Genomic DNA, 25474 nt, shown 5'->3' with positions numbered 1-25474 from the left:
TTACTCAAAAAGTACCATCTGAAAGCACGTCTGGAGTTTGCCAGAAAGCATGAGAGTGACCCAGCTGCGATGTGGGAAAAGGTTTTGTGGTCAGATGAGACCAAGATAGAGCTTTTTGGCCAAAACTCAAAGCGCTATGTGTGGCGCAAACCTAACACTGCCCATGCCTCAAGACACACCATCCCTACAGTGAAGTGTGGCGGTGGCAGCATCATGCTGTGGGGATGCTTCTCATCAGCAGGGACTAAGCATCTTGTTACAATTGAAGGAAGAATGGATGGAGCAAAATACAGGAAAATACTGCAAGAGAATCTGCTTCAGTCTGCTAAAAAACTGAAGCTTGGGAGGAAATTCTCCTTTCAGCAGGACAATGATCCCAAGCACAAGACCAAAGCAACATTGGAGTGGCTCAAGAACAAAAAAGTGAATGTCCTACAGTGGCCCAGTCAAAGTCCTGATCTCAATCCCATTGAGAATCTGTGGTACTATTTGAAAATAGCTGGTACATACCCCAAAAGACTTAAAGCTGTTATTGCAGTGAAAGGTGGCTCTACCAAATATTAATGTGTGGGGGTTGAATACTTAAGCAAGCAAGATATTTCAGTTTTTTATTTTTCTTAAAAATATTTCCCAACATAAAACCAATGTCACCTTACAATAATTGATTTTGAGTTTAAGCGTTTTAAAAAAAAAAAATATCGAACAGAACGAAATTTTAATGTACCATTTGTAATTCGGTAATATGAGAGAATTGGTCAGGGGTCTGAATACTTTTGCAAGGCACTGTGTGTGTGTGTGTGTGTGTGTGTGTGTGTGTGTATATATATATATATATATATATATATATATATATATATATATATATATATATATATATGCCACACTGAGCATCAAAAGAAACTTATCACTTATATTTGAGCATAAAAATAAACGTATCATTTATATTTGGATAAAATTCACTAGATATGATCAAAAAATGAAAAAAAAACTATTGTGTGTGTGTGTGTGTGTGTGTGTGTGTGTGTGTGCGCACAAATCAAATAGGCAGTTTGGTACTTTATAGAAGGTTTAAGAATAGTGCCTTCATTAAAATTGAAAAAGTTGAGAAAGGATATCTGTGTATTGTAATACCCTCAACAACCTTGTAGAAATACAGTGTATTTAACCATCCTGTTGTCCAGCTGACACCACCCTTTGCTATCCGTTCTACCTCTGCAGAACAGAGTAAGAAAGGCGCAAGAAACCTCACAAACAAAACCAGGGGGCCACAGAAGTGGGATTTCCGCTCCCAGAGCCTGAACAAGGAGCCTATGCCCAAGGGCCTGGCCCTTGTGACTAAACGCATGCTGTCTGCACGGCTTCTGAAGATAAATGAACTGAAGAACGAGATGTCGGAGCAGCAGCTGCGCTTGGAGGAGCTGCAGAAGGAGAACAAGGCGCTGCGTCTGCTGCAGCACCGGCAGGAGAAGGCTCTCAACAAGTTTGAGGACACTGAGAGCGAGATTGCTCAGCTCATATCTAGCCACAATAACGAAGTGCGCACACTGAGGGAGCGGCTGCGCAAGTCGCAGGAGAAGGAGCGCACCACTGAGAGGCGGCTCAGGGATTCAGAGGAGGAGCTGTTTCGCACCAAGTCCTCCCTGCAGAAACTTCGCAAGCTGGCAGAAGACAAGCAGCTAGCAGAGCGGGATGTACTGGCCCGGAAATTGTCTCAGGCTGAGACCCGACTGGAATACAACGACAGGAGGGTTAAGGTAATGAACTCCTGAATGTGACAGCAGTTAGGTCTGGGATCCTCATTAACCCTGCTTTTAAAGCTCCATGTCTGAAATCCATGCACATTTGTAACAAAAAGGAGAAAAAGGTTCAGTCACTTTGTCCTGATTAGTCTCCCAAGAGGTGTTTTTTTTTTTTTTAATTTTTAATACAAATAATATATGGACAGACACACAATGTTTTGATCCTATCATTATCAGTTTGTGCTACAGAATGTCATTAGCATGTTTTGTCAAGATGTATACCACAAGCATGGGTATATCTAGAATGAGAGGATGCCCTTACATAAACCACTCGTCCCATTCAGGGCTTAGGGTTTATTATAAAAAATATTTATGTTGACATTTATAAACCACTTGAGCTTCACTCTCTCTATTCTATTGATATCAGCAGAACCTCTTGGGTAAATCTCTTGCCAGTCTGTCACTCGCAGATACTGTATATTAGTCTATTTCTTTAGACTGTACTTTTGTTACTAAATTGTGGTTATTGGACTTTTTGTAGTCCAGTTTCTAGACTAATGCGTATTTCTTGCATGTTTTAGTCTAAGGTAGTTTATAACTTCAGTTTTTCAGTACATTCTTGCTTATTTGGTACATAATTAAGTGGTTTTAACAACAAACCAAAGTATAACCGAAGGAGAACGTAGTTAAGACATGATTTACTGAGTTGACCAATCATACTACATCTGGTATGAAACCTGATGCACCAGTAGTATAGATTCACTGAATTAATCAGTGACAAAACAACTTCATGGCAATAAACAAAACTGTAGACATCACTATCCAATCATTGAAAAACTATGTTTGTATAGAACTACTGCCCCAGGAAGTCAGTCACAGTTTAACACTAGAAGGACCGGAGATATACTCATATACCTAGAAGCCCAGCAGCAGTCTTTCTGACAGCTGTATTCAAAACACTGTAAATAGTATAATTAAAGGAGAAACAGTCGGATGTAATTCTTTTTTTTTTTTTGTTAAGTACGCCACGAACATCTGAATAACCGGAGCGCGCGCATGCATATATATATATATATATGAACATTTATTTTACAAATCAAAACAAGAAAACACTGAAACGATAGCAATACATTTTTTACTTTTCAACAGCAATCAGTTTATCAGATGAGCAAAAGGAACTGAACAACGCAGATAAATAAATTTAGAAAAAAAAACATTTTACAGACGCAAACAGCACAAGAAGTTATAAAAAAAAAATTATTTTTCTTTTTTTCGACAAAAGGGTATTCCTTTCCCTTGAGTCAGACTGTTCACAATCAACACAGATAATGCGCTTCTCCACATCGCCTTTCTGCACAGGGCACAGCTGTCCGAAGTTTTATTTTTATTGCACTTGCCAACTTGGCATTGGCGTCTCTTGTGGCTCTCAACGGGGTTGCCAGCTTCAGCTGTGGGTACACACTTGGCAGTCTCCCTCTGTTCCAAATACCTCTTGTGAAGTTCCTGTGCTAACTGTAAAATATATTCTTTTTAAGTTCTTCTGCGTGCATTCTTTGTAAAGTACCCAGGAGTTGATGGCTGCTAGGTTCAATACATTGTAAAACACCTGAACAGACCACTGTCGGGAGCCAGCGTTCACAGAATACTTCCATGCCATCTGATCCAAAACATCAACTCCATATTTTGTTGCGTAGTAAAACTCCACAGTCTCTGGTATTTATTTTCACCAGTCCCTATGCTAATCGACTGACCAGACCAGCACACCTGCCAAGCAGGCACCAGCCTTCAAAAGGCTGATTGAAAACAATAGACTGTCGTCATTCACTCAGACAGAGAGTAGAGACTAATCTGATTACAGCTAAACACATTATGGACTGGTAAATACAAATAGTAAAGTTGAATACCATTCTGTATAATCAAAATACAATTGTTTTCTGTGTGGCCGTCAATATGACTGCTCCTGGGGCTTTTAGGTATAATGTAATACATCTCCTTTATTTCTGCACTCCCATGTTTCATGCTTTGTGAGAATATTTAATACATACGCTCAGAAAGGTACATAAACGCGCAGCACCATATGTGTTACACGACTGGAGAAAATTACATTTTAAAACCAAAAATCGCCAAAATGATCGCCGCGGTCCTTCTAGTGTTAAAGCTCCTAGTTCCCAGTCTGCACCATTTTATACGTTCTTCTGTGTTAATTGTCAGGATCTGGAGAAAAACCTGGAGTTGTGTAACAGTAGTTTTCAGAGGCAACTTGCAGCAGAGAGGAAGAAAGCACACGACGCTCAGGAGGAGGTCAAAAACATGCGGGACGAACTGGAGCGACTCAACCACAAACTCAAGGTAATAGGGGGTGATCTAAGTATAGGCCCTGTGCAAATAATTGCGGGTGCAAAATTCAAATTACATTGTGGCCTGGCAATTATTTTGCACTTCGCCCTACCTAAGCGTAAGAGCAATGCAAATTACTCAACACACACAAATAATGATCCACAATTATGATAATGAGGGTCTCAATAAGCGCATCAGTCTATTAAGCGGCCACACTTGCAGAGTTAGGAGTATAGAGAGCTGTAGTCGCTATATGACGTTTGTGGAGCATGAAAATACAAACCAAAAAAATGTCAAAGGAAGGGTAGCAAAATCCTCTTTTTTTTTTTTCGCTTAGCATGAAACTGAGTTGTTTGGAAAAGCCTCAGCCAACATCAGTTATGCTAGTATCCTTAGGAAATTATATGTATTGACCTGCCCTTTTTAACATGACATTCAGAAATTTGCCTAGCACTGGCTATCCCTTCAGGCATTCCAACTGTGGTCTGATAAGAACCAGAGGCTAAGTAGTGCAGAGAACACAGCACTTTGACATGTGCAGGGATAGTAGTCCCTAGATTGGTGCTGGGGTCTAGCTCATCCCTCACTTGAGCTGTTAGGTCTAGGATGACCTGCGGAGTGAGACAATAGCGCTATAGCACCGCATCCCAAACAAAGTGACCCTGGGATTGAATATGCAGGGTCTTCTTCGTCTTGCCCTTCTCCTCGAATGTGTTCCTGCCTCTCAGCAAGAGTCAAGTGTCGCTGCATCAGAAAGTGAACCACAGCAGCCATCCTGAAGCCAATGACAGGTTTCTGCAGGTGTGTGCTTTTTTATACAGCTCGTAGTTACTCACTTCTACAATGGTTTGCACCTTGTAAGAAGAGGTGTAAAGTTTTTGGAGGGTCAGCAGTTGCCTAAGTGCAAGGTAAAATCACATCATATTATAATATTTGCACCCGCAGTATCCACATCTCACCCAATTCCATGCTCTTTTCTTCATTTGAATGCATTTCAGTATAGTTTTAATGGATTAATAATTTTGATAGTGGGTGCAGAACACCATGTGAACATCATTCTTTACATACGCCACATTTATAGTGACCAGTAAAATCCGACTTTACGGCTGAAGTTGTTTGTTTTGTTTTAAGCTTTCTCATCTATTGGTAGATTCAATAATAATTTAGAATAAGTAGATTAAGTTGTATTATTTTGCTGTCTCTTACATTTTTCTGTGTTAAGGGGCTACTCTCCAGTTCTGTTTGCCAGCAATAGATAACTTAGATCAGCCAAAGTGTCTTACTCTTTGTTTTGCTGGCAATATGCTTCTCTGCGCCAATATGAAGATACTTGACTGATGTAACCTACATTACAAAAATGTTTTTGGCAGATAACTGGAACTGAAGAACAACTTCTGAACTCATAGGGCTAGATTCTCAAAAAAACCCATTTTACTCCAACTTTTCATTAGCATGATCTTTTCAGACAGTAGAAGCTTACCCAATAAAGATGCCAACCCAGAAATAAGCAACTCGGACATTTAATTTAGGGACTTGTGGTTTTGTCAAAAAATTGTTTACTATTTGTTTTAAAAAATGCTAATTATGTTTAGTTGTTTTTTTTTTTTCTTTCAGACAAAAAATGTGCTAGTGATGAATAGGAATAAATAGCTTTGAGAATTTAGCCCATAGTCAGAGCACCTAACATAGACCTATCACAGAATATAGTAATTGACTAATTGCAGTAATGAACTGTCGGGATGATTGCAAACATTATAAACATGGTACAATAAAAATTAAAAGGCATTTCAAGCTACTTTTTTAATGTACCAAAATACAGTTGTTTTAAGAGTTATGTAGTCTTCTATTTGTCATCTTCTAAACTAGGAAAAGGAAAGGGAACTTGATTCAAAAAACATCTATGCTAATCGAATGGTGAAACCATCTCCGAAGAAAGACACTGACATCACCCCAAGAAAGACAGGTAATGTGAAATTGCTTAGCTCAGTATTTGTTGTTTTGTAGTCTTCGATATTATAACAGGAATGTATACAATGTCAGTGAAGTGTCCTTTGCACATATTGTGCTGCACAGCAGCAAAGCCACCACCCATAACTGTGCTCCACAGACCATCGACGGATGAACCATTCCTAACAACACCATTTAAAAATAAATAATAATAATAATAATAATAATAATAATAATAATAATAATAATAATAATAATAATAAATAATTCTTGACAAGTTTATTTTTCTTCTTCTATATAATGTATTTGTGAATAGAGGCACAAATAAAATTGTCTTTCTAAAATACAGCACCAAACTGGAACACTACCAAAGGAGTGCAGACTGATGAGAACTTGTTGGCCATTGAGTTTCCTCCTCCACCTGCTGCTATTACTGATGGGACAATAGATCCAGAAGAAGATGATTATTTTTCAGTGAAGGCAAGTTGCTTTTATTATTTGTTTGCCTACGTAATGATGTAGCGAAAATGCGTTGTTAAGTGTTGTGTAGAAGGAGGTCAGCATTCTGAATTCAAATAAAGCTGGGTTGCTTATTTTTTAATTTGGAATGTTTACCTCCAAGTTCACAGCTCTTAATAACAAATCTTCACTGTTGTACCCATTATCTTATAACATGTTTTGTTAGCTTTCGTTTGCTTTTCATTCACGTATACTTAAATAAATCTACATGTTTTTGCTTTTTATTTTTTTTCTGCATGGTTGTCATAGTAATGGGGGGGGGGTCAGCTATTTCCATTTTATATACTCCTTAAATCAAAACCAGTAGTGTATAGTGTGGCACAATCAACGGCAACCAAGCAATCTGGTTGGTTAGAAAGGTTGCGATGTGTATAATAAATAATTGTTAACAAATAATAAAATGTTTCTTAAGTTGGATTATGAAGCTTTTATTACCATACTAAAGTAAAACAAAGCAAACATTCCTTTTTGCATTTATATCCATGAATACCTTTGTGTGATTACACGTTGTGACAAGTTTCATTTAATCGATATCATTTACCTTATTTTAAAGAAAAGGTACAGTATCTAAGTCATTTTCTTTTTTTTCTTTCCCCTCATATTTTTTTACATTCATTCTGACTGGTTCGTTTCTCAGTTGATCTGTTGTATTACTGTATTTGACGATGAGGAGCTTCTTTTTAGTTCTAGTTCTCTGACATGAGAACTGTTGGTTTCGTAAGAAAAAAGTGTGTTCTATAACATGTTCCTTCCCTCCTGTTACAGGATATGAGCCATCAAGCAATACAGGGCAGAGCAAGAGTCTCTGGTCCATCAGTCAGAAAGACACCACAATGCAAAATTATAAAGGTTAGGGTTTACCTGCTCTTAGAAAAAATCAGTAAGACAAAAAAAGGTAAATGATAACATGCCAAAATGCTTTTCTTTGCAGTTTTATTAAATTACAATGCTGATTTAAAAAATGGTCATAGTCATATTTGTTTGGCATTATTTAAGATGCTTAGAAGTTGTGTTTTCTGTGTTTGTCAGGAGCAAGATAACAAGGAGCGGGAGAAGAGGGAGATAGCGGAGCGTCTGCGAGTGGATAAGGAGAGGCAGGAGCGGGAGAAGGAGAGAGAGGAGAAACTGAGGAGGGACCAGGAGCAGCATGCACTGGAGGAGAAAGCCAGGAGGCTCAGGGAAGGTGAGAAAACTACATTGTTTTACAGTTGTGTGTCTAAAGGCCTGGTCACACAGGTGACTTTTGTGGATGGCAACTTGGAGACGACAGATGTTTCTGGCTTGTTGCCTCGTGTGACCACCCTGGTCAACATCCCGGGGACATGCCGACGACATGTCTCCCACTTCAGACAACATTTTCAATACCAGCCAATCATATGTGATAGTAATGTCACACGATAATATGGATATAGAAGACCATAAAGTCAGACAGACAGTGTATATGATACATACTGGTGTTTTTCCATTATTTTTGTTTATACTGTATATATTATGCACTTTAAATAAAATATTCAGTTATTATGAAGCAAGATACAATAACTGACGTGATTTCACCAACACCACCACATAAAAATACACATTTTTGTAAAAAGTTGTTTTGAATATTTGTGTATTAAATACTTTTGAGAGCTTTGTGGATGACAAATGCACTGTATTTATTTTGAAAGGGATTACAGTACCTGCTCACAACGAGACATAATATATGTAAATATAATATTCATTTTAAACATCCATTCTCTAGTCTAGTGCCAACACTCCAAATTTATAAAAAAGATTTATTCATCTGAATAAGGACATTTGATATGAGCGATATTCCATGCTTGCCATACAAAACGTTCTTGAGTCGTTGCATCAGCTTCTTTACTGAACGCCGAAAGGAGCATCTGCAGTTTGTTTCATAATGGTGTTTGAGGTTGCTCGCCTTGTACAGACTACAGTGTGTATGATTTGATGCAGGTGAGACACAGCTTTACCGCTGTTTTCAGTGAAAGCAGACTTTTTTTCCCAGTCTGGTTTGAAGCCTCATATTTTCGTTTATTACACTTGGATGGTTTGCTCAATGCTATTGTCTCCACAAAAAAATGTGAAATTTACTTTCAACTGCACATCCGGCTTTCACATGGTGATCAAAATATGCGTGTGCCAGTGAGCGGTTTCGACAGTCAACAAGTGACAAAATATCCTTGCAGTGAACATGCAGGCTGAAAGAAACAGGAGAGAACGCCAGAGAAGAATAATTAACACGAATGAATATAAAGAACAAAAATAATAGACTCGTAAACTTTCTTCAGTTCATTCGAGCTGCAAAGTGTGCATCATCCAGCATTTCACCGAGAGCTGCACTTGAACTGCCCAAGAGCCACGGTTTGACCACCTCAGTACTAGTGTATAGTCTGGCAACAGTACACCACAGGGTAGCCTGAAGTGTTAGTATGGTGATGTCACAAAGTCGGCTGTAGTGGGTGACGTCAGACCAGAAACCCAGGAAATCAGGAAATAAACAACAGGTGGAATTTGGTAAAACTGAGCGAATGGTCTCGCTCAGCATTTAATAATGAACAGACAGACAGAAAATAAAAGGTTGCAAGACAAACAAAACCCAGGACACGGCACTGGTAGCCAAAACAAAGAGATGAAACACAATGAACTAACACTAAACAAACACGGTGAGCTGACATTTTGAACTATTATTATTATTATTATTATTATTATTATTATTATTATTATTATTATTATTATTACCTCCATCTCCAATCCCGTTCTCCACTCACCGAACACACAACCCCGAGTGAGTGAAAACATGCTGCTTTTATGCAGCTGTACCGAGACTCGATTGCTAATCAATCATTCAATTGGAGTCGCGGTACAACTGCACATGAATTAATAAAGTGCAATTCCCCATGCTCACATATTACTTTTTACTTGCACGTGAAGTGCTGTGCAATCCTTGTGCCTCAGTACAAATATACATTTTAAACACTCGTGTTACACAGACCCGTTTATTTCCCATGTACCAATGACTATACACCGACATTTAACACACCATATACAACACAAAATACACACAGGAGCGGGCACTTTGCCACAGGTGAGTATTAGGATTTACCAACACAGACACATTAAATTGCATGGTGCTGACAAAATAATTCCAGTAAATCTTACCTAATATGTATTGCTGTATATATTTTGTTGGTCTTAGATTTTCCCATGTGAAAAACACACACACACTATGTTAAATGTGAATTACATTTTTAATGGCAATTTATTTGAAGCTGTTTAGAAGAATATTTGTCAAACGTGCCTCACAGACACTTTAATGTTGTATTTCCGGTCAACTTCCTAAAGTCTAGGGAAGGAGTTAAAGTGTTGCAGAACCCCTTGCAGTGTTTAAAAGAAACACATTACTTTGCTGTATTTATTGTTGTCTATATCACAGTATTTTCTTTCTTTTTTTTTATAACATATTCCCATAGTTTTTATATATTTTTTATTCAAATAGCATAGATAAATAAAAAATGAAATGGCATTTATTTCAACATTTGCTAGAAGCAACTGCATTTTCCTAGGGCCCTGGATTTTTTCATAATTTTCCAAGTTCATTATTAGCATACCAGGATTTCCTTTAGAGTTGTGTAGGGTACACTCATCCTTTTAATGCTGACACCCTGGGACAAAGCCTCGTGTCCTCATTAAAAAAAAGTGCTAGCAAAAAAAAAAAAAAGCAAAATATATGATGGATCGTTTCCAGCTTTAAAAACAGAATACACAAAGCATCCTTTCTTTTAATTATTTATTTTCTGTTAAAAACACACAGATAAACACTCAAAAACCATCATAACTCGTACTGTAAATTGTACACTGTAAATGTCATTTTACTTTTGATCACAAACATAAAACGTAAATTCCCCTCCCTGAAGCTAAAGTTGATGAACATTATTAACAAAAGTGGGCTTTATGTTTAAATTATGCCCTGTTCTTTTTGCATCTTGCATTACTTTTGACAGTTTGACATACAACATTAATGCTAAATCATGTGCCCATGACAAGGTACCCTGTTAAATAAATTACAAAAAACCTGGATGTGCCCCCTAGTGTTTTTTTTTTTTTTTTCTGGTAATAATTTAGGTAAAAGCAGTTTGACAGACACTCAGCCTGAACCAACTGAGCAAACAGGTTCTTGGTCTGACAGTGAGTACCTTAACGCACTAAACTGCAATAAAAGGTAGAACAAGACAACTGGACCTGGCATGTCGATAGTCATAAACTGCTTTTAAATGGTGTTTGTCTAGCTTTGTTCTTTGCTGCTTTTGTTATCACCCAGTGTGGAAGTGGTGCTTTTTTGTTTATGTATATTATAAATAAATGATAAATAAATACAGTTTCATAGTCATTACCTGTTAAAGCTTTGTGAATTGGGCCCATTGATGTCACTAAAGTCCCTGTCTGTTTTGTCTGCCTGTTCCATAGAGTGGGAGAGGGAAGAAAGGGAACGAAAGAGGAGAGAAAATGAACTGTACCAGCAGCAGCAGGATGAGAGGGAGAGGAAGCTGAAGGATCAGGACCAGCAGAGCCTGGAGGAAGAGCGGCGCAAGAAGGACCTGCTCTTGGCCAGGATGCGGGAGGTTGACCTCGAGGCCCAGGGCCCCGGTATCTTCTCAGATTTTTCCAGCACCAAACTGGTCACCCACCCTCAGCCAGACCAAACACAGAACATCTTAAATTTCTCTGGATCAGTGAACACCCTCAACAATGGCGTTCCAACTCACAGGAGTAGTGATTCCATCAAGAAGCCTGATTCTTCCGGTCGCAGAGCCATCAAGACCGTGGACTCCAGTGAAGACCTCACCTTTGGCAGCTACGCTCCTTCTTTTGGGAAGACTTCTGGAAGGACTGGGCTCTCAAGCAAAAAGAGTGAAAGCCCTGAAGAGAAGGACAAGGACAACATTGACACTGCTTTTGGGAATAACAAGAAATCAGATCTGATGCAACAGTTGTTTGGTGCCAGTGCCAAAGCTGACATCTCTACTTTAGAAATTTTGCAAATGCCTGCAGCAAGCAAGACCTCTCAGAACACCGGTGGAGCCCTCCCATGGGAGAAAAGCAGCCCAGCCAAGAAGAAAGATAACTATCCATTCTTTAACGAGGGCAAAACAGTGAGCTCCAACAAGGGCCGTCCACACGTTGCAGCAGACAGACCTGCAGTAAGGGCCATCAGTTCTTTAGAGGATGAAATAGAAGAAGTTATACTTTAAACAGATGCATTGTATTTTACAGCATTCTGTGGTTGTATATATTTCAGAATCACCCTGTAAATTAGAAAGTATTTATATATTGTTGAAGGGTTTTTTTTTTTCTTGATTTATAGATATAAATATAGTAAATGTCTTATGAAGGAATCTTACGTGTCAGTTGTATGACAGCCAGTGTATGTAACTGGCAATATTTTGGAAACATTTGTTGCTTGTAGTTTATACTTGCACTTAGATTTGTTTATTTAGGGGATCTTTGGAAAATTGGAGGGATTTGCAAAATCATGTGTATTTTGTATTAGTATTGCATAGATGTCATGCCTTTGAAGATGAACTTTTTGCTACAGGAAGGTGTGGATTAGTCAGGCTATTTAAAAAAAGACATAAACTAATCATATATATATATATATATATATATATATATATATATATATATATATATATATATATATATATAAACATTTTTTTTTTACATTGGCTGAAGATACATGTTTAATGCTATGACTTTTATGTTTTCCATTTGACTGGTCAGCACTTAATGCCGTTAGGTGGACTTTTATAAGCTAGTGGCCTAAATTGTCCCACATGAACAAAAATGGAAATATTGTCCACTTTAGCAATTCATATTTAATTTCAATGAAATGATTGCATAAAAATAATAATAGTTTAGTCCTAATGCAGCTACATAAACATATCCTTTATTATGCTGCCCTTTTAATTACATAATCCTAACCCAATTTAGATTAAGCTTGGTATGGTCATTTCTTTTACATTTCTGGTTGGGTAATTGTTGCATAAACTTCACTTGGGATAATGAATAACTTCTTTTTAATGAAAGTTGCGTGGGCATTTGCTACAATAAATGATCCCAGGTAAAGTGAACGTAGATTATGGTAATCTACATTTTCACTGTACTGACACCTGATTCATTAAGTAATTGAAGGCTGATTTTGGAAACTATTGATACTAGTTTTGATTACAATTTAATCCAAGCCTTAAAATTGCTTCCCTGCCTTTCTGCAAAATCAAATATATTGTTAACAAAAGACCCATAACCTCTGTTGAGTTTTGTAAACCAGAGGATAGGAAATGTAGATTTTCTGTTTTATCTTCAGACTTCAAAATTACAGTGCAGAAAATGATTACAGAATAAACGAGCGCAATATGTGTAAGAATAACAACAACTGATATCAAAGACAACTAAAAAGACCCTGTCAGATAGGCTATAATGAGAACAGCGACGCAGTAAATTCCAGTAACAGAATAAACCTTTTCCAACCAGGTTTTCTAACCTAAAATGTTTTGGTTGAATAATCTATTTTAAATGTCAAAATACACAGAGAAATAATGGAATAGGTGTTTTAAGATAAGGTTGTAATTTTAGTTTTAGTAACTTTGCTGTTGTAAGTTTTGAGATTGATTGTTATGCATTGTAATTGGTGTATTGTGTGACATTTCTTTGTAAGCAACCTTTGTAAGTATATGAGAAACTGATTTGTTCAATTTCACGAAATTTATAACTAAAAAGTTGTTTATTTTCATATCAAAATTGGTTTATTTTACTTGGGGAAACACTAAAATGCATGCTCAAGAATTTGTTTGTTTTGTTTGACTGGTAATTCAGGTTCCAAGAAATGTCAATGGGTTGCCATGAAGTAGGTACAGAACTTTGTTAGTTGCCAGTTCTACCAAAAGGCATGATGGAAGGTCAAAGGCCATTTTTAAAATGCCATTAAAACTTCAACAGGTTTTTTTTTTGTTTTTTGTTTTTTTAACACACATTTTGTAATTCATGTGATTTAATGTGGATTTTAAATACCATTCCATTAAATTAGAAGATTTTATTTATTGTGTTTTTTATTTTTTCTGAATATATGTATATTTGTATTCTCAGATTGGATGTAATTTAGTTAAACATGACTAAGAGTGTGATTTTAAATAAATGCTTTATGATTACAACATGTTTCTGGCTAGTAATGTTTTGGCTGACCTATAGTCTGACAATTGGCGTTTTATTTAGTCTTTTGTGGCAATGGAGTCATGTGTTTGTATTCTCTTCCCATCTTCTGTTTACTAGCAATTTGTATTGTATGCCAGTGCCACATCACTTCATGATGACTAAAGCCCCTTTCACACTAGCACTTCTACCCGGGTCCGGACCTCAGTCACAATCCAGCGTAGTGTGAAACCACATACCTGGGTCATACCAGGGTTAACCCAGGTCCCAGTGACCCACCTCAGGATGTGGGTTGACACGCTTTGACCCGGGTTAAGCAAGACAAAATGCATGATGGCTGTTCTTAAGCCGGTGAAATAACAAACAACCACGTCTGCGTGAAGGTTTCACTTCCACAAGGATCGTTTTTGTTTATTCTGTTTAGCATATTTTTGTTGCTTAAGACATACCATGAGCCAGATTGCAACAGGGATAAAAAAACAAAAAACATTTGCTCCAATCAACGGTTCAATCCAGAGAAGCTTGGATGGAAGCATCCGTAACAAGCTGCTTCCGGGGCATTGATACGCATATTGTGTACTTACGTCTATCACCCAGGAAAACCCTACTTTATGAAAAGCAGTCTGAAATCACGTAGCCGACCCGCATGACACTGGGTCCTGACCCGGGTAGGTTCCGAACTGGGTAGAACACGCCAGTGTGAAAGGTGCTATAGTCATTTTATTAAAATCTTCAGAGATTAAGCATAACTAACGATTAGGATTTTTGTTCCGATATGGAGTCATTTCCTTTATTTCAGTAATAAAAGATCATTTTAGGTGCTACTTCAAACTACTCTCGATAAACATACTGTATGCATGTATAGCAATGTCATTTCTGAGCAAATCAGTCAAAGTAGTCAGCATTCTTCCCGTGGTACGAGCCACACACGAAGATGCAGACACACGTCTGCTCCTGCACACCCAACATGCAGCAGTCAGTGACACTAGTAGTGAAGGAAACAGATGTGCTGATCCTGTGCCTAGCCTTCACTAGCAAAATCAACTGTGACATGTACATGCGGTGCGGTACAAAGAACAGGACTAAGCTTGTCAGTATCATGTGCTGTCTCCTACACTGGGAAATAAAGTCTGCACTTCCTTGTTGGGATTGCATGGTTTCACTGGATGTGATACGATCAGCGCCTTTTCAGGATAGGGCAAACTTAAGGGATTGAAGCTCATTCATCAGTGCCAAGCATTTCCAGATGCCGTCACACCATTAGGAGAACAATGGCACTTGCCACATTACCTCTTTCAGTCCTCCAGGAGTTTACATGTAGATTGTACGCTGCTTGTACTCCTATCTGTTACGTGATTGAACTCTGCTTCCAGTTGTCGCGCACAAAGAAAGGGACAGTGGAATCAGGACAGCTGCCTCCATGTGAAGATAGTCTTTACCAACATGCTCTGAGAGCCAACTACCAAAGCGCCAGAACAACCATGGATAGACAGCAATAGAGGGTGGCAAGCTTGATATTAAATGGATGACTGGCTGTCCTGCACCTCAGGTCATCTGGAATTCATATCCTGTAAATGCCCTCGTACCTGTCAACGCCCCAGTTGCCAGTGCCTGTTTAATGGATTAAAGTGCACAGAGGCATGCAGGTTTCAGGATTGCACCAACATGACGGATGCCAATGAAGATGATTCAACGCAGGATATACTTGATGACGAGGATAGTGAAGATGAATCTGACTAGAAACTGACCCCGTAAACGAAATATGGACTTACAAATGCGGTGGTCTAGTAAAAGACATTTGTAGTGAATGCATATTAATGTAATGTGGGTTTCCTAAAAGACAGACTTTAATAAAAATATGAAGTCTTGAAATAAGGTGGTCCTAAAATACACAGTCATATACTTTGTCTGTTAAAACTATTCTGTTGCGTATATCAATGTATATTAATCAGTAACTGTTTGTTGCTTACATGAAGTTTTATTTACCATACAAATGTTGGATTATGGTTCTTAACTTGAAAAATTTCAAAAGTGCTTGCATAGTTATATAATAAATATGGTACTCATTCACTACAGAAATGTGGGTATTTTGTGTTGCACAACCATTAACATTTAAATGTTAAAAACTGAAAAAATAACGGTATTCCATCACCGTAGCAGTTTGATTATTGAACCAGTGGGCACAGGCCTTTGAGCTTGAAGAGTGGTGTAGAGTTAATAATGACTTGATGCGCACTGCATGAGACAGTTGGATTCAAGTACGAGTTGTCAGCCCCACACGTCCACCAAAAACCTCTGATATTGTTTGATAGTGCTTCTCTTTAGAAACAAATTGCTACCAAAAAGGTAGAAGGTGTAGATGTCCAACATCCATATTTGCAAACCACAGACAATAAGCTTTTAGAAAAACATTGCTTCATTTGGTATCAATCAGCCAAAATCTGGAACCTGGCTTATGGACTATGGTTAAGACGAATAATGTAAGCATCATTATAAAGCAAACAACAATTGTTCCAGTGCATTTCTAGCAATAATAATCCAGGGAGACAAGCTATTTTTGTTCTACTTGTCACAGTGCTCAGTGTATTATGTACAAACCACCCCCCTGTGCCTGTACTGCACAAGAAACAAGGATTCTGAACAAACAGGAACATTTGTTGGAAAATCTGGAAATGTTTGTCTGCTCATTTAAGCTTTATTGTTCTTTAGCAAGACAAAATACTACCAGCAACTTTAATGGTGAATGTGCTCAATTGTTAATGCATTAAAGATTCAAAACATATTTGTTTGAGTCAGCCATGTTTCCATAGTGGTTGTTGTGTGGGTTTGAACGTGTGACTATTGTTTTTGTATTTTCTTGAAAAGGCTGACTATTTTTCAGAAATGGGGGGGGGGGGGATTTTAGAATTGCACTTTTCCGTTTCTGTTAGGACACACTTCACATTGGTCATGTACTGTGGCTGATGCCTGAGAGAACAATGTAGAAATCTTTTGTTTATCCTGTTCTTTCTAACACATTCCTGACAGTGCACTATTGTGCAGAGAGATACAAAAGCACACATATTGTCTTCTGAAAATAAAGATAAGAGCCCATTTATGTCTATTTTGTTCCCTCATCTGTTTTCTAATTTGGCATTTAGAGCAGGTTCTCGCTGGTGGAAGAATTTGGAGTTCTCTCACCTGACCTCACATTCAAATTTCACGTGTGTTTGTCAACAAATAACTGATTCATGACTTTCCAATATTAAAGTGAAAAATTACTTTTCTGAAAGATCAATTGGTCTTCTGCCACTGAATATTTCGAAAAGAGTTTTGAAACAGACTTTAAAGTCAAAAGTGTAAAAAGCTGTCAGGATGTTAAAAATGAAAAGAAAAATTACAAGTACATTATTTAAACAGTTGTAGCAACACATGGGGCCGTGTAATGCTGTATTTTTTTTGAATCCCGCTACTTATTCTTTAAGTCTTGTAAAGTAGTGCTACTGTTGAAATTTTTATATCTATATATATATATCTATATCTATATCTATATCTATATATATATATATATATATATATATATATATATACACACACACACACACACACACACACACACACATTGAGTGTACAAAACATGCAAACTTTTGCCCTCAGAACAGCCTCAATTCGTCAGGGCATGGACTCTACAAGGTGTCAAACACGCTCCACAAGAATAGCTCGTTCCATCTCATCCCACACAGGCTCAATTGAATTGAGATCTGGTGACTGGTCAGGCCCCTGCAGTAAGCTGAATTCACTGTCATGTTAGTGAAACCATTCCTGAACAATCCTAGCCTTGTGGCATGAGGCATTATCCTGCTGAAAAAATCCATTAGCAGATGGATACACTGCTGCCATGAAGGGATGCACCCGATTGGCAATGATGTTCAGATATCCTGTGGCATTCAGACGTTGCTCCACTTTTATCAAGGGGTCCAATGTGTGCCATGAAAACACACCCCACCACCACCCGCCTGCAATGTTGACATGCAGCATGATGGATGCATGTACTCATGTGGTTTTCTCCATACCCTAGTCGCGGGCAAGGGGTCTAAATACCCTAGTCAAAAAAACACACCCCACCACCACCCGCCTGCAATGTTGACATGCAGCATGATGGATGCATGTACTCATGTGGTTTTCTCCATACCCTAGTCGGCCAGCCAGCAGGAACCAGGATTCATCAGACCAGGCAATGTTTTTCCAATCCTCCAGTGTTTTCATTCCTTAGCCCACTGCAACTGCAGTTTCTTGTGTTTTGCTCAAAGAAGTGGAACTCTGTTAGGTCGTCGGCTGCCATACCCCATTCGTGTCAAGGTACGACGAGTTGTGCATTCTTTTAAGGGTCTTTCGGCACCAATGTTGTACTGGACTGTCAGTTGACTAACTGTAGCCCGTCTGTTGCTCTGCACAATTCGTGTCAGCCTCCTTTGGCCTCTTTCACCAATGAGCCATTTTCGACCACTGGCCTGCCGTTGGCTGGTTGTCCTTTACGTGGTGGACCATCCTTGATACACACGGGAAACTGCTGAGCATGAAAAACCCAGCAGCGTTGCAGTTCTTGACACACTCAAACCGACGCTCCTGGCACCTATTACCATACCCCGTTCAAAGGCACTTAAATCTTTTGTCTTGCCCATTTACCCTCTGAATGGCATACATACACAATCCATGTCTCAATTGTGTCAAGGCTTAAAAATCCTTCTTTAACCTGTCTCCCCTTCATCTACACTGATTGAAGTGGATTTAACAGGTTACATCAATAAGGGATCATAGCTTTCACCTGGATTCACCTCGTCAGTCTATTTCATGGAAAGAGCAGGTGTTCCTAATGTTTCGTACACTCAGTATATATATATATATATATATATATATATATATATATATATATATATATATATATATATATATATATATATATATCCTACTCTATGCAGCTGTAGGGATTGTGGTGTTTACAATAATGTATTTATCCTACGCATACTGAATATATGCATTAAACAAACAATAATAAAGACAATGACCAGTATTATTCCATATTGAATTAAGCGGTTTATTAAGCAATACTCCATTAATGCATAGTACTATACCAGCAAGCAATTATAGCAAATATAGTCTTAGACAGATTATATTAGTCAACAATCTTATGGTAACTGCAATAGATTGATCAAGTCTACCTGCCTACCCGACTCTTCCTCAAGGTGGGGCTGGAAGTTTCATCCTCTGGATTGGAATTCCCCAAGTAGTGTGGCAATGTCCAGATACTTTTCCTTCAAATACTAATTAAAACAACAAACTTCAAGCTAACACAGTAAACGGATTTGCAGAGTGTCATTATTATTATCATTTGCTAAGCACGATAACCTAGTGAAAAACACTTCTTAGAACTTACAGTACATTTGCAGCTGTCTCCGATAATGTCTGCTTTCACAAAGTGCGAGCTCATACAACTTGTACAGAGTAATTTTGTACATTAATTATTTCATACCCTTCACTGTTACCAGTACAAAAAGCATTCCCTTTATGCAGTCTAGTTGGTGTACATAGTTACATTAATATATTCCTACACAGCATGCCTGCAAGTACTTACTAACCATTTACTGCGTTAATTATGGTGTTGTACACATTCAGTATTATCAATTAATGTTCATTCTTTCTGCTCACTTCATCACCTGTGATATCTCTGCTTATGGGGACCTACCACACAAAGAACATACATCTCTGGGGGTCATCACATCACGATTTCTTTATTTTCAAGCATTAAAGGTCTCTAGAGCAGTAAACCATATTCTTTAATATAGTGTTTAAAGTATACATTTTACAGTGAAACATTTATTTTGTGATTACATGGGCACATAAAAAAAAAAAAAATATTCCTTAGTGAAATACATACTAGATCTGCAGCTCAATTACTCACTTATATCGTTTGAACCATTACTGAATTTTAGATGAAATGATGTAAGGTAACTTAAAAAATGAACCTGAAATACCTTTAACAGCATTAAAGCAAACATAGTTTAAAAATAAATAACCAACATTTTTGAAACTATACAACCCACTTATATTTCAAGGTTTCAAAGTACCCTATCAAGTACAAAATTTAACTGTTACCGTCATGGTGTTATTATTATGGTGTTGTTATTATTATACCAAAGCTGCACACCATTGCCTGTGAAGCAGTCACGCCCGTCCCAGAGGGCATAAAAAGACTGCGCGCACAGATGCCAGCATCATTTTTCCTTTCACAGGTCTGAACTTAGACAAGGAGAGCCATAGACAGATGAGTACATGTTACTTTTCATCAGCCTCTACATTTTACCAATTGTGTATTACACTAATTTATGCAATATTTATTTACGTTGTTACATGTAATTTGTGCACATAGCCTGTTATTTGTGATGTCCCGCAGCGGCCTTGTGCACAGCATGAAGCCGTCGGCTATTGTTGCCCCTTCCCAGGAATCAAGCAACTTGAGCTCTGGTCCCATCCCAGTGCACCCCGGATTTTCTCTATGAAGTCCAATCGTCCTAGGGTCACCCGGCTACAGGTCCGGTTGTTTCCCGTCGATGGGGGCATTGTACAGTGTGCATGGTACGTAGAAGCTGGGTTTGGCCCAATTTCCTTCCATAGATGCTTCAATTGGCTCTCTCGTGCAGGCACCTAAACTAGCACTCCTCACCAAGTACTCCACCTGCCCTAACATGCAGTGCAGGGTCTCAGAGGTAATTTTAAAGTGGGCTTACTTAGCAGATGCATTCGCGGCAAGGCTTGTTAACTAGACCTCTTTGTTGAAGGCTCTTTCTGGGAGTTATAGACCCAAACAACAGCAGCTGGAGGAGCTGCAGTTGGTGAATAAAGACCTGCTCCATATTTCAAAGCTGAATGGGCAGTCTGTGGGCAGAAATCTTGCTCCTCTGTTAGCTGCAAAATGATAGCTTTGGCTTTCCCAGGCATGAGTAGCTGATGGGGATAAAGCACCGCTGTTAGATGCTCCCATACACCGTGGCATACCTTCGGTCCTGCTGCAAATGAGATGCTGCAGTGCTCTCACTGCACGTGGGAGTCCACAAAGGAACTGGTGCATCTGCTTCCCAATTGGCCACCTCCAGTGCGCAAACCAGCGGCAAACTGGTGTCCAAGGCCCCAGCAGCCTCAAAGACTAGCACAGCCAGATGGGTTTTTTATAACCAACGCACAGATGCACACCGTGGCAGCTTTAACAAATTCCATCATCAGGCACAGAGGCAAAAGCCTCAGGCTAAGCTACAAGCCCAGCAGCAGCTCTAAGGGCTTGCTGTCACAAGCCCAGGGCCCCTTTTCGGGGAGCCACCTGGGGTATTGGCGTCAATACATCATGGACATCCGGGTGCTTACTACTGTACAGACTGGCTATTCTCTGCAATTTCAGCACAGTCCACCTCCCCTTCGGGGCGTGACTACAACATTAGTCACGGACCCGCAGCTCTGCTGCAAAAATGGGCAATTTGCACGATACACCCTCTCCACTTGGTGGTGCACAAGCGGGATGGTGGCCCCAGACCAATCCTCGACCTCAGACAGGTTAAACCTGTATCTGAGTCAATGGAGGTTCAAGATGTTGACCATGCAACAGCTGTTGCAGTCAATCAGGCCAGGCAATTGGTCGCCACGGTGGACCTAAAGGACATGTATTTTCACATCCTCATAAGACCAGGGCAGAGGAGGTACCTGTGGTTTGCTTTCCAAGGAACAGTGTACAAATTCTGTGTACTGATATTTGGCCTCTCTCTAGCTCCCTGTGCCTTTTCAAAGTGCATGGAAGCTATTCTGGGCCCATGGAGACTTAGGGGCTTCAGAGTGCTCAATTACCTTGACGACTGGCTCATTTGTGTCCAGTATCCAGCAAAGACAGAGGCTCACATGGAACTCGTCACACCGCCACCTTCTTTGGTTGGGCACTTGGACTCCAGGTCTATGCTGTCCACTCTGTCGGATGACCAGATCAACAGAGCTCTTACAGTAGTGTCGTTCCAGAGACTTCTGGGGTTGTTGGCAGCAGCTTCTCAGACCCTTCCTTTGGGTCTCCTGTGCATGAACCCTCTTCAAGTCTGGTTCAACAGCAGGGTTTTTCAGCCTGAATTGAACTGTAGCAGCCTTACAGTGTCTATCCATTGTCTAAGGGCACTCTCTTGGTGTACACAGCTGCCCATCTATGCCATAGCTCTGGGCATCATCACCAGAAGGGAGGTCATTACCACAGATGTGTCCAGCCTTGGCTGGGGCGCTATGTGGAATAGCGAGGGGGGGGGGGGGGGGTGATAGATCTCTTTGCCTTCTAGGAATCGACCCACTGTCCCCTCTGGTTCTCCATAACAGGAGCCGGGGACCTGCTGTTGATAGATGCCTTGGCACACCCGTGGCCGAGTCAAGAGTTATATGCCTTCCCACCGCTAGCCATGCTCCTGCTGTGTCAGGTAGGACCGGGCCAGGGTGCTATTAGCAGCCCTTTACTGGCCCAGGAGAGTGGTTTTCAGCTCTGATACAGTTCTTGGACGGCCAGCCGTGGAGCTTGTCAAAACGCCACAACCTGCTCAGTCAGGCGTCGGGGACACTATGGCATCCTGATCCATCGACCCTATGACTCTGGGTTTGGCCCCTGAACAGCTGTATTTGAGCCATCTGGGGCTTTCTAATAGGGTCATTGACAACCTGCAGAATGCCAGAGGAGTGTCCACTCGTTCCCAGTATGGGTAGTGGAGCGTCTTTCAGATGTGGACTTGTGCCATGGAAGTTATACTACAATTTTTTTTTTTTAGATACACAATTCAGATACAATTTTCATACCTTATGGTACATGTTTAGAAAATTGCACTTCACAAAGACCAAGAAAACAATGACAAGTACTGGTGCTTCACAGCCCATTTTTTGTTCAGTAGCTTTTCCAAGCCGATTAAAAAAAATTACTAGTAAAACATACAATATAATGTTCCTCTTAAAAACACATATGAGTCAACACATATTTGTGTTACTGTTGGTACTCCTGACTCAGGTAAAGTACACAATATGGTACCGTACTGTACTTCACTTTGTAAACATTGGTAGAGCAACGGATAGAACCCCGTCTACAACAGATATCGCAACATTCCACGATCCACCAAAATATGTTGTGTGAGCAAGGCTTTAGCAATGAGTATGCTGATTGTACTGGCGCTTTAAAATTGTCAAATTCAGCAAACAAAGTCAGGCTTACAACACACGCAGTTAAAATGTTTCCTGTCTTAAGTATCTGTAGATCACATTATGTGTGCAGATATTCATTCTCCAAGATGAACATTATTAATATCAGCCTTCTGTTCTGACTGATGCAAATCTTTGCGTCTCTGTATTACTCTTGCTGAGCTCACCTGTAACTCAAGGCCCTTGAGGACCTGCCACTTCTCCCACTTACTGCAAGTATTAGACGATTAAAATTGTACTGAATGTAGAATTACTGTATTTTTTATTATTTATAAGGTTTTCTTTTTATTCACTTTAAAAGCACAGTAATTTTTCTGTTTAGTGTTTTTTCCTTATTGTGCTTCAGTTTTGTTTGCTACTCATTTGCTTTGTTTTTGCAATGGTGAAACACGATGTTTGGCCCTGTAACACCATGATATTCCAACTCACCACTGTATCGATCATTAAAATAGAACCAGTACCCAGTGTGTTGGAGCTTTATAATTTCTCTACCTGATTACCTTTTCTCTTTAATAGGGTATGCTTTAAATATAATATGTGACACTTTTACCTTGCTGTACAGCTATTGTTTGTTATTTTTAAATTGCAGTGAACTACATTCAGTACTGGCTCAGTGAAGCCTGGACTTGAAGCATACAGCAGGCCCTCACCAATGGACACTTTAGAAGTCAGTGCCATTCTAATACAATAGCAAGGGACATGTCACTGATTAAGAGCAGACAAGAGAGTAAACAGCTGAGTTATTCGTGTGATCCACTTTAGGACCAATGTTTGTTATACAGTTACTATACTATTATATATTATTACTATACTATTCATTCACTGGTGTAAATCAAGTAGCCTGCTAACTGGTTTTATTGCTGAGTGAAGAGCAGGTTGACTGGAAGGGTTGTTTCTTGTGAACTAACAGCTGCAGCTGTCTGACCTCGCCATAACAGGTGTCGCTATAGTATATTTTTATTTCTCTTGTATGATTTGGACCTAACAACTCTCTGTTTACATACACATCTTTTCACATTCTGATTTCAGACATACTTCAAAGGGCAGGAATAAGCCCAATGCCTATTTAAAAGTACAGTATGTTTTCAAATCGCAAATTGTGTGGGAAAAAAAGATGTGTAGAATTAAGAAAACAGGGAATAACGAAAAAAAAAATAATACTAATCACCATGAAAAACAACCCTGACCTTGTAAAAACCACAGAAGACTTCTGTTAAAAAACAGAAAAAAATGACTTTTGTCAGTGTCGGACATATTTGGAGAGATTATTGTTATCCAGAAATTATACAAGCATAAAATATGATGCCAAAACTATTTTAAAGCTTAGGATATGTAGAGACTAAAATGCACGTATTTGTTTTATCTCAATGTATTTTAAGGTTTTTTGCAACACTACAATAGTTGCTGGCATTAAGCATTTAACTACCTGCACACTCTAACCCTGTGGAATATAGCAGGCAGAAGAAGCCAGGTCAAAACCCATGAAACGGTCCATATGGGAAACCACCTCAAACCATAAAAGCCGTTGCTTAGGAATACATTCAAAATCATTCCTCAGGGATGGGTGTGCCATAGCCTTGAGGGAAATTCTATATCAAAAAGAGATACTGGTTGATGCTGCAGAAATAAAGACTTTATTTCACTAATCTGACATACATACACACACACACACACACACACACACACACACACATATATATATATATATATATATATATATATATATAGATATAAAATAAATTAGAGAGGAGTCATAAAAGAAACACTGCTTGTTACTCTCGGGGGAGGATTTAGAATATTTTGGACAAACACGTTTTCCGTGCTCAAATTGCCTATAGAGGTTTGTTACAATAAACAATTTTAAAACAAAAATAAATAGCAACAGAACTGAAGAATACCATCCCAACACGAAAGTTTCTTAGACATTGAAATAGACCAAATGCAACAAGCATAAAAGACAATGGTAATTCACAGCATATATGCATTTCTTCAAAATAATAAGGAAAATCAAGTCACAGGCAGGAGAATTGCTTAAATACAGAATATATTTGAAATATATTGTACTGTTTTCTGTCGACTATTTTCATTCATTGTTACTGATATTCTAAAATTGTAACAAACAAAGACATCTACAAAGCTTATCAAAACAGTAAAGTCGTTTATTACAGAGCGTCAAAAAGGGATCAAACAATAAATTATTATTTGCTATTAGTTAATTGTGAGTGAACGATATAACACTATATATCTATTTAACGCCAACTTCGTATATATACAATATAATATATATATTATATATATATATATATCATGATATATATATACACACACACACACACACACACACACACACACACACACACACACACACACACAATTATGTTGTTCTATTAGTTGGTTTTATATTGTTTTTAAAAGTTTAAAGTACATTAGTAACCAATTTCCAGGTGGTGTTGGTACAGCTTTACATTGATTTGGCCATTTCCCATTTA

At 38.8% G+C, this 25474-nt stretch overlaps 1 protein-coding gene across 3 annotated transcripts in view; it reads left to right on the top strand.

Annotated features, from left to right (window-relative positions):
- The window catches only part of LOC121315855 (lebercilin-like), a 31490-nt gene extending 19292 nt beyond the window's left edge, over positions 1–12198 (top strand). Inside the window, exons 2-8 of one of the 3 annotated variants that reach the window (XM_041250356.1) lie at positions 1219–1754; positions 3951–4088; positions 5943–6039; positions 6373–6503; positions 7308–7391; positions 7572–7725; positions 11010–12198. In XM_041250356.1, the coding sequence (XP_041106290.1) occupies positions 1311–1754; positions 3951–4088; positions 5943–6039; positions 6373–6503; positions 7308–7391; positions 7572–7725; positions 11010–11794 (1833 nt within the window). In that variant the 5' untranslated portion in view covers positions 1219–1310 and the 3' untranslated portion in view covers positions 11795–12198. The remainder of the gene's footprint in view (positions 1–1218; positions 1755–3950; positions 4089–5942; positions 6040–6372; positions 6504–7307; positions 7392–7571; positions 7726–11009) is intronic. The other 2 variants (XM_041250354.1, XM_041250355.1) reach the window with 2 other exon arrangements.
- The last annotated feature ends 13276 nt before the right edge of the window (positions 12199–25474 follow it).

The sequence above is a fragment of the Polyodon spathula genome, chromosome 5 (assembly GCF_017654505.1).
Source record: "Polyodon spathula isolate WHYD16114869_AA chromosome 5, ASM1765450v1, whole genome shotgun sequence".
NCBI classification, from domain to species: Eukaryota; Metazoa; Chordata; class Actinopteri; order Acipenseriformes; family Polyodontidae; genus Polyodon; species Polyodon spathula.
This window is presented reverse-complemented; position numbering and strand designations above follow the sequence as displayed.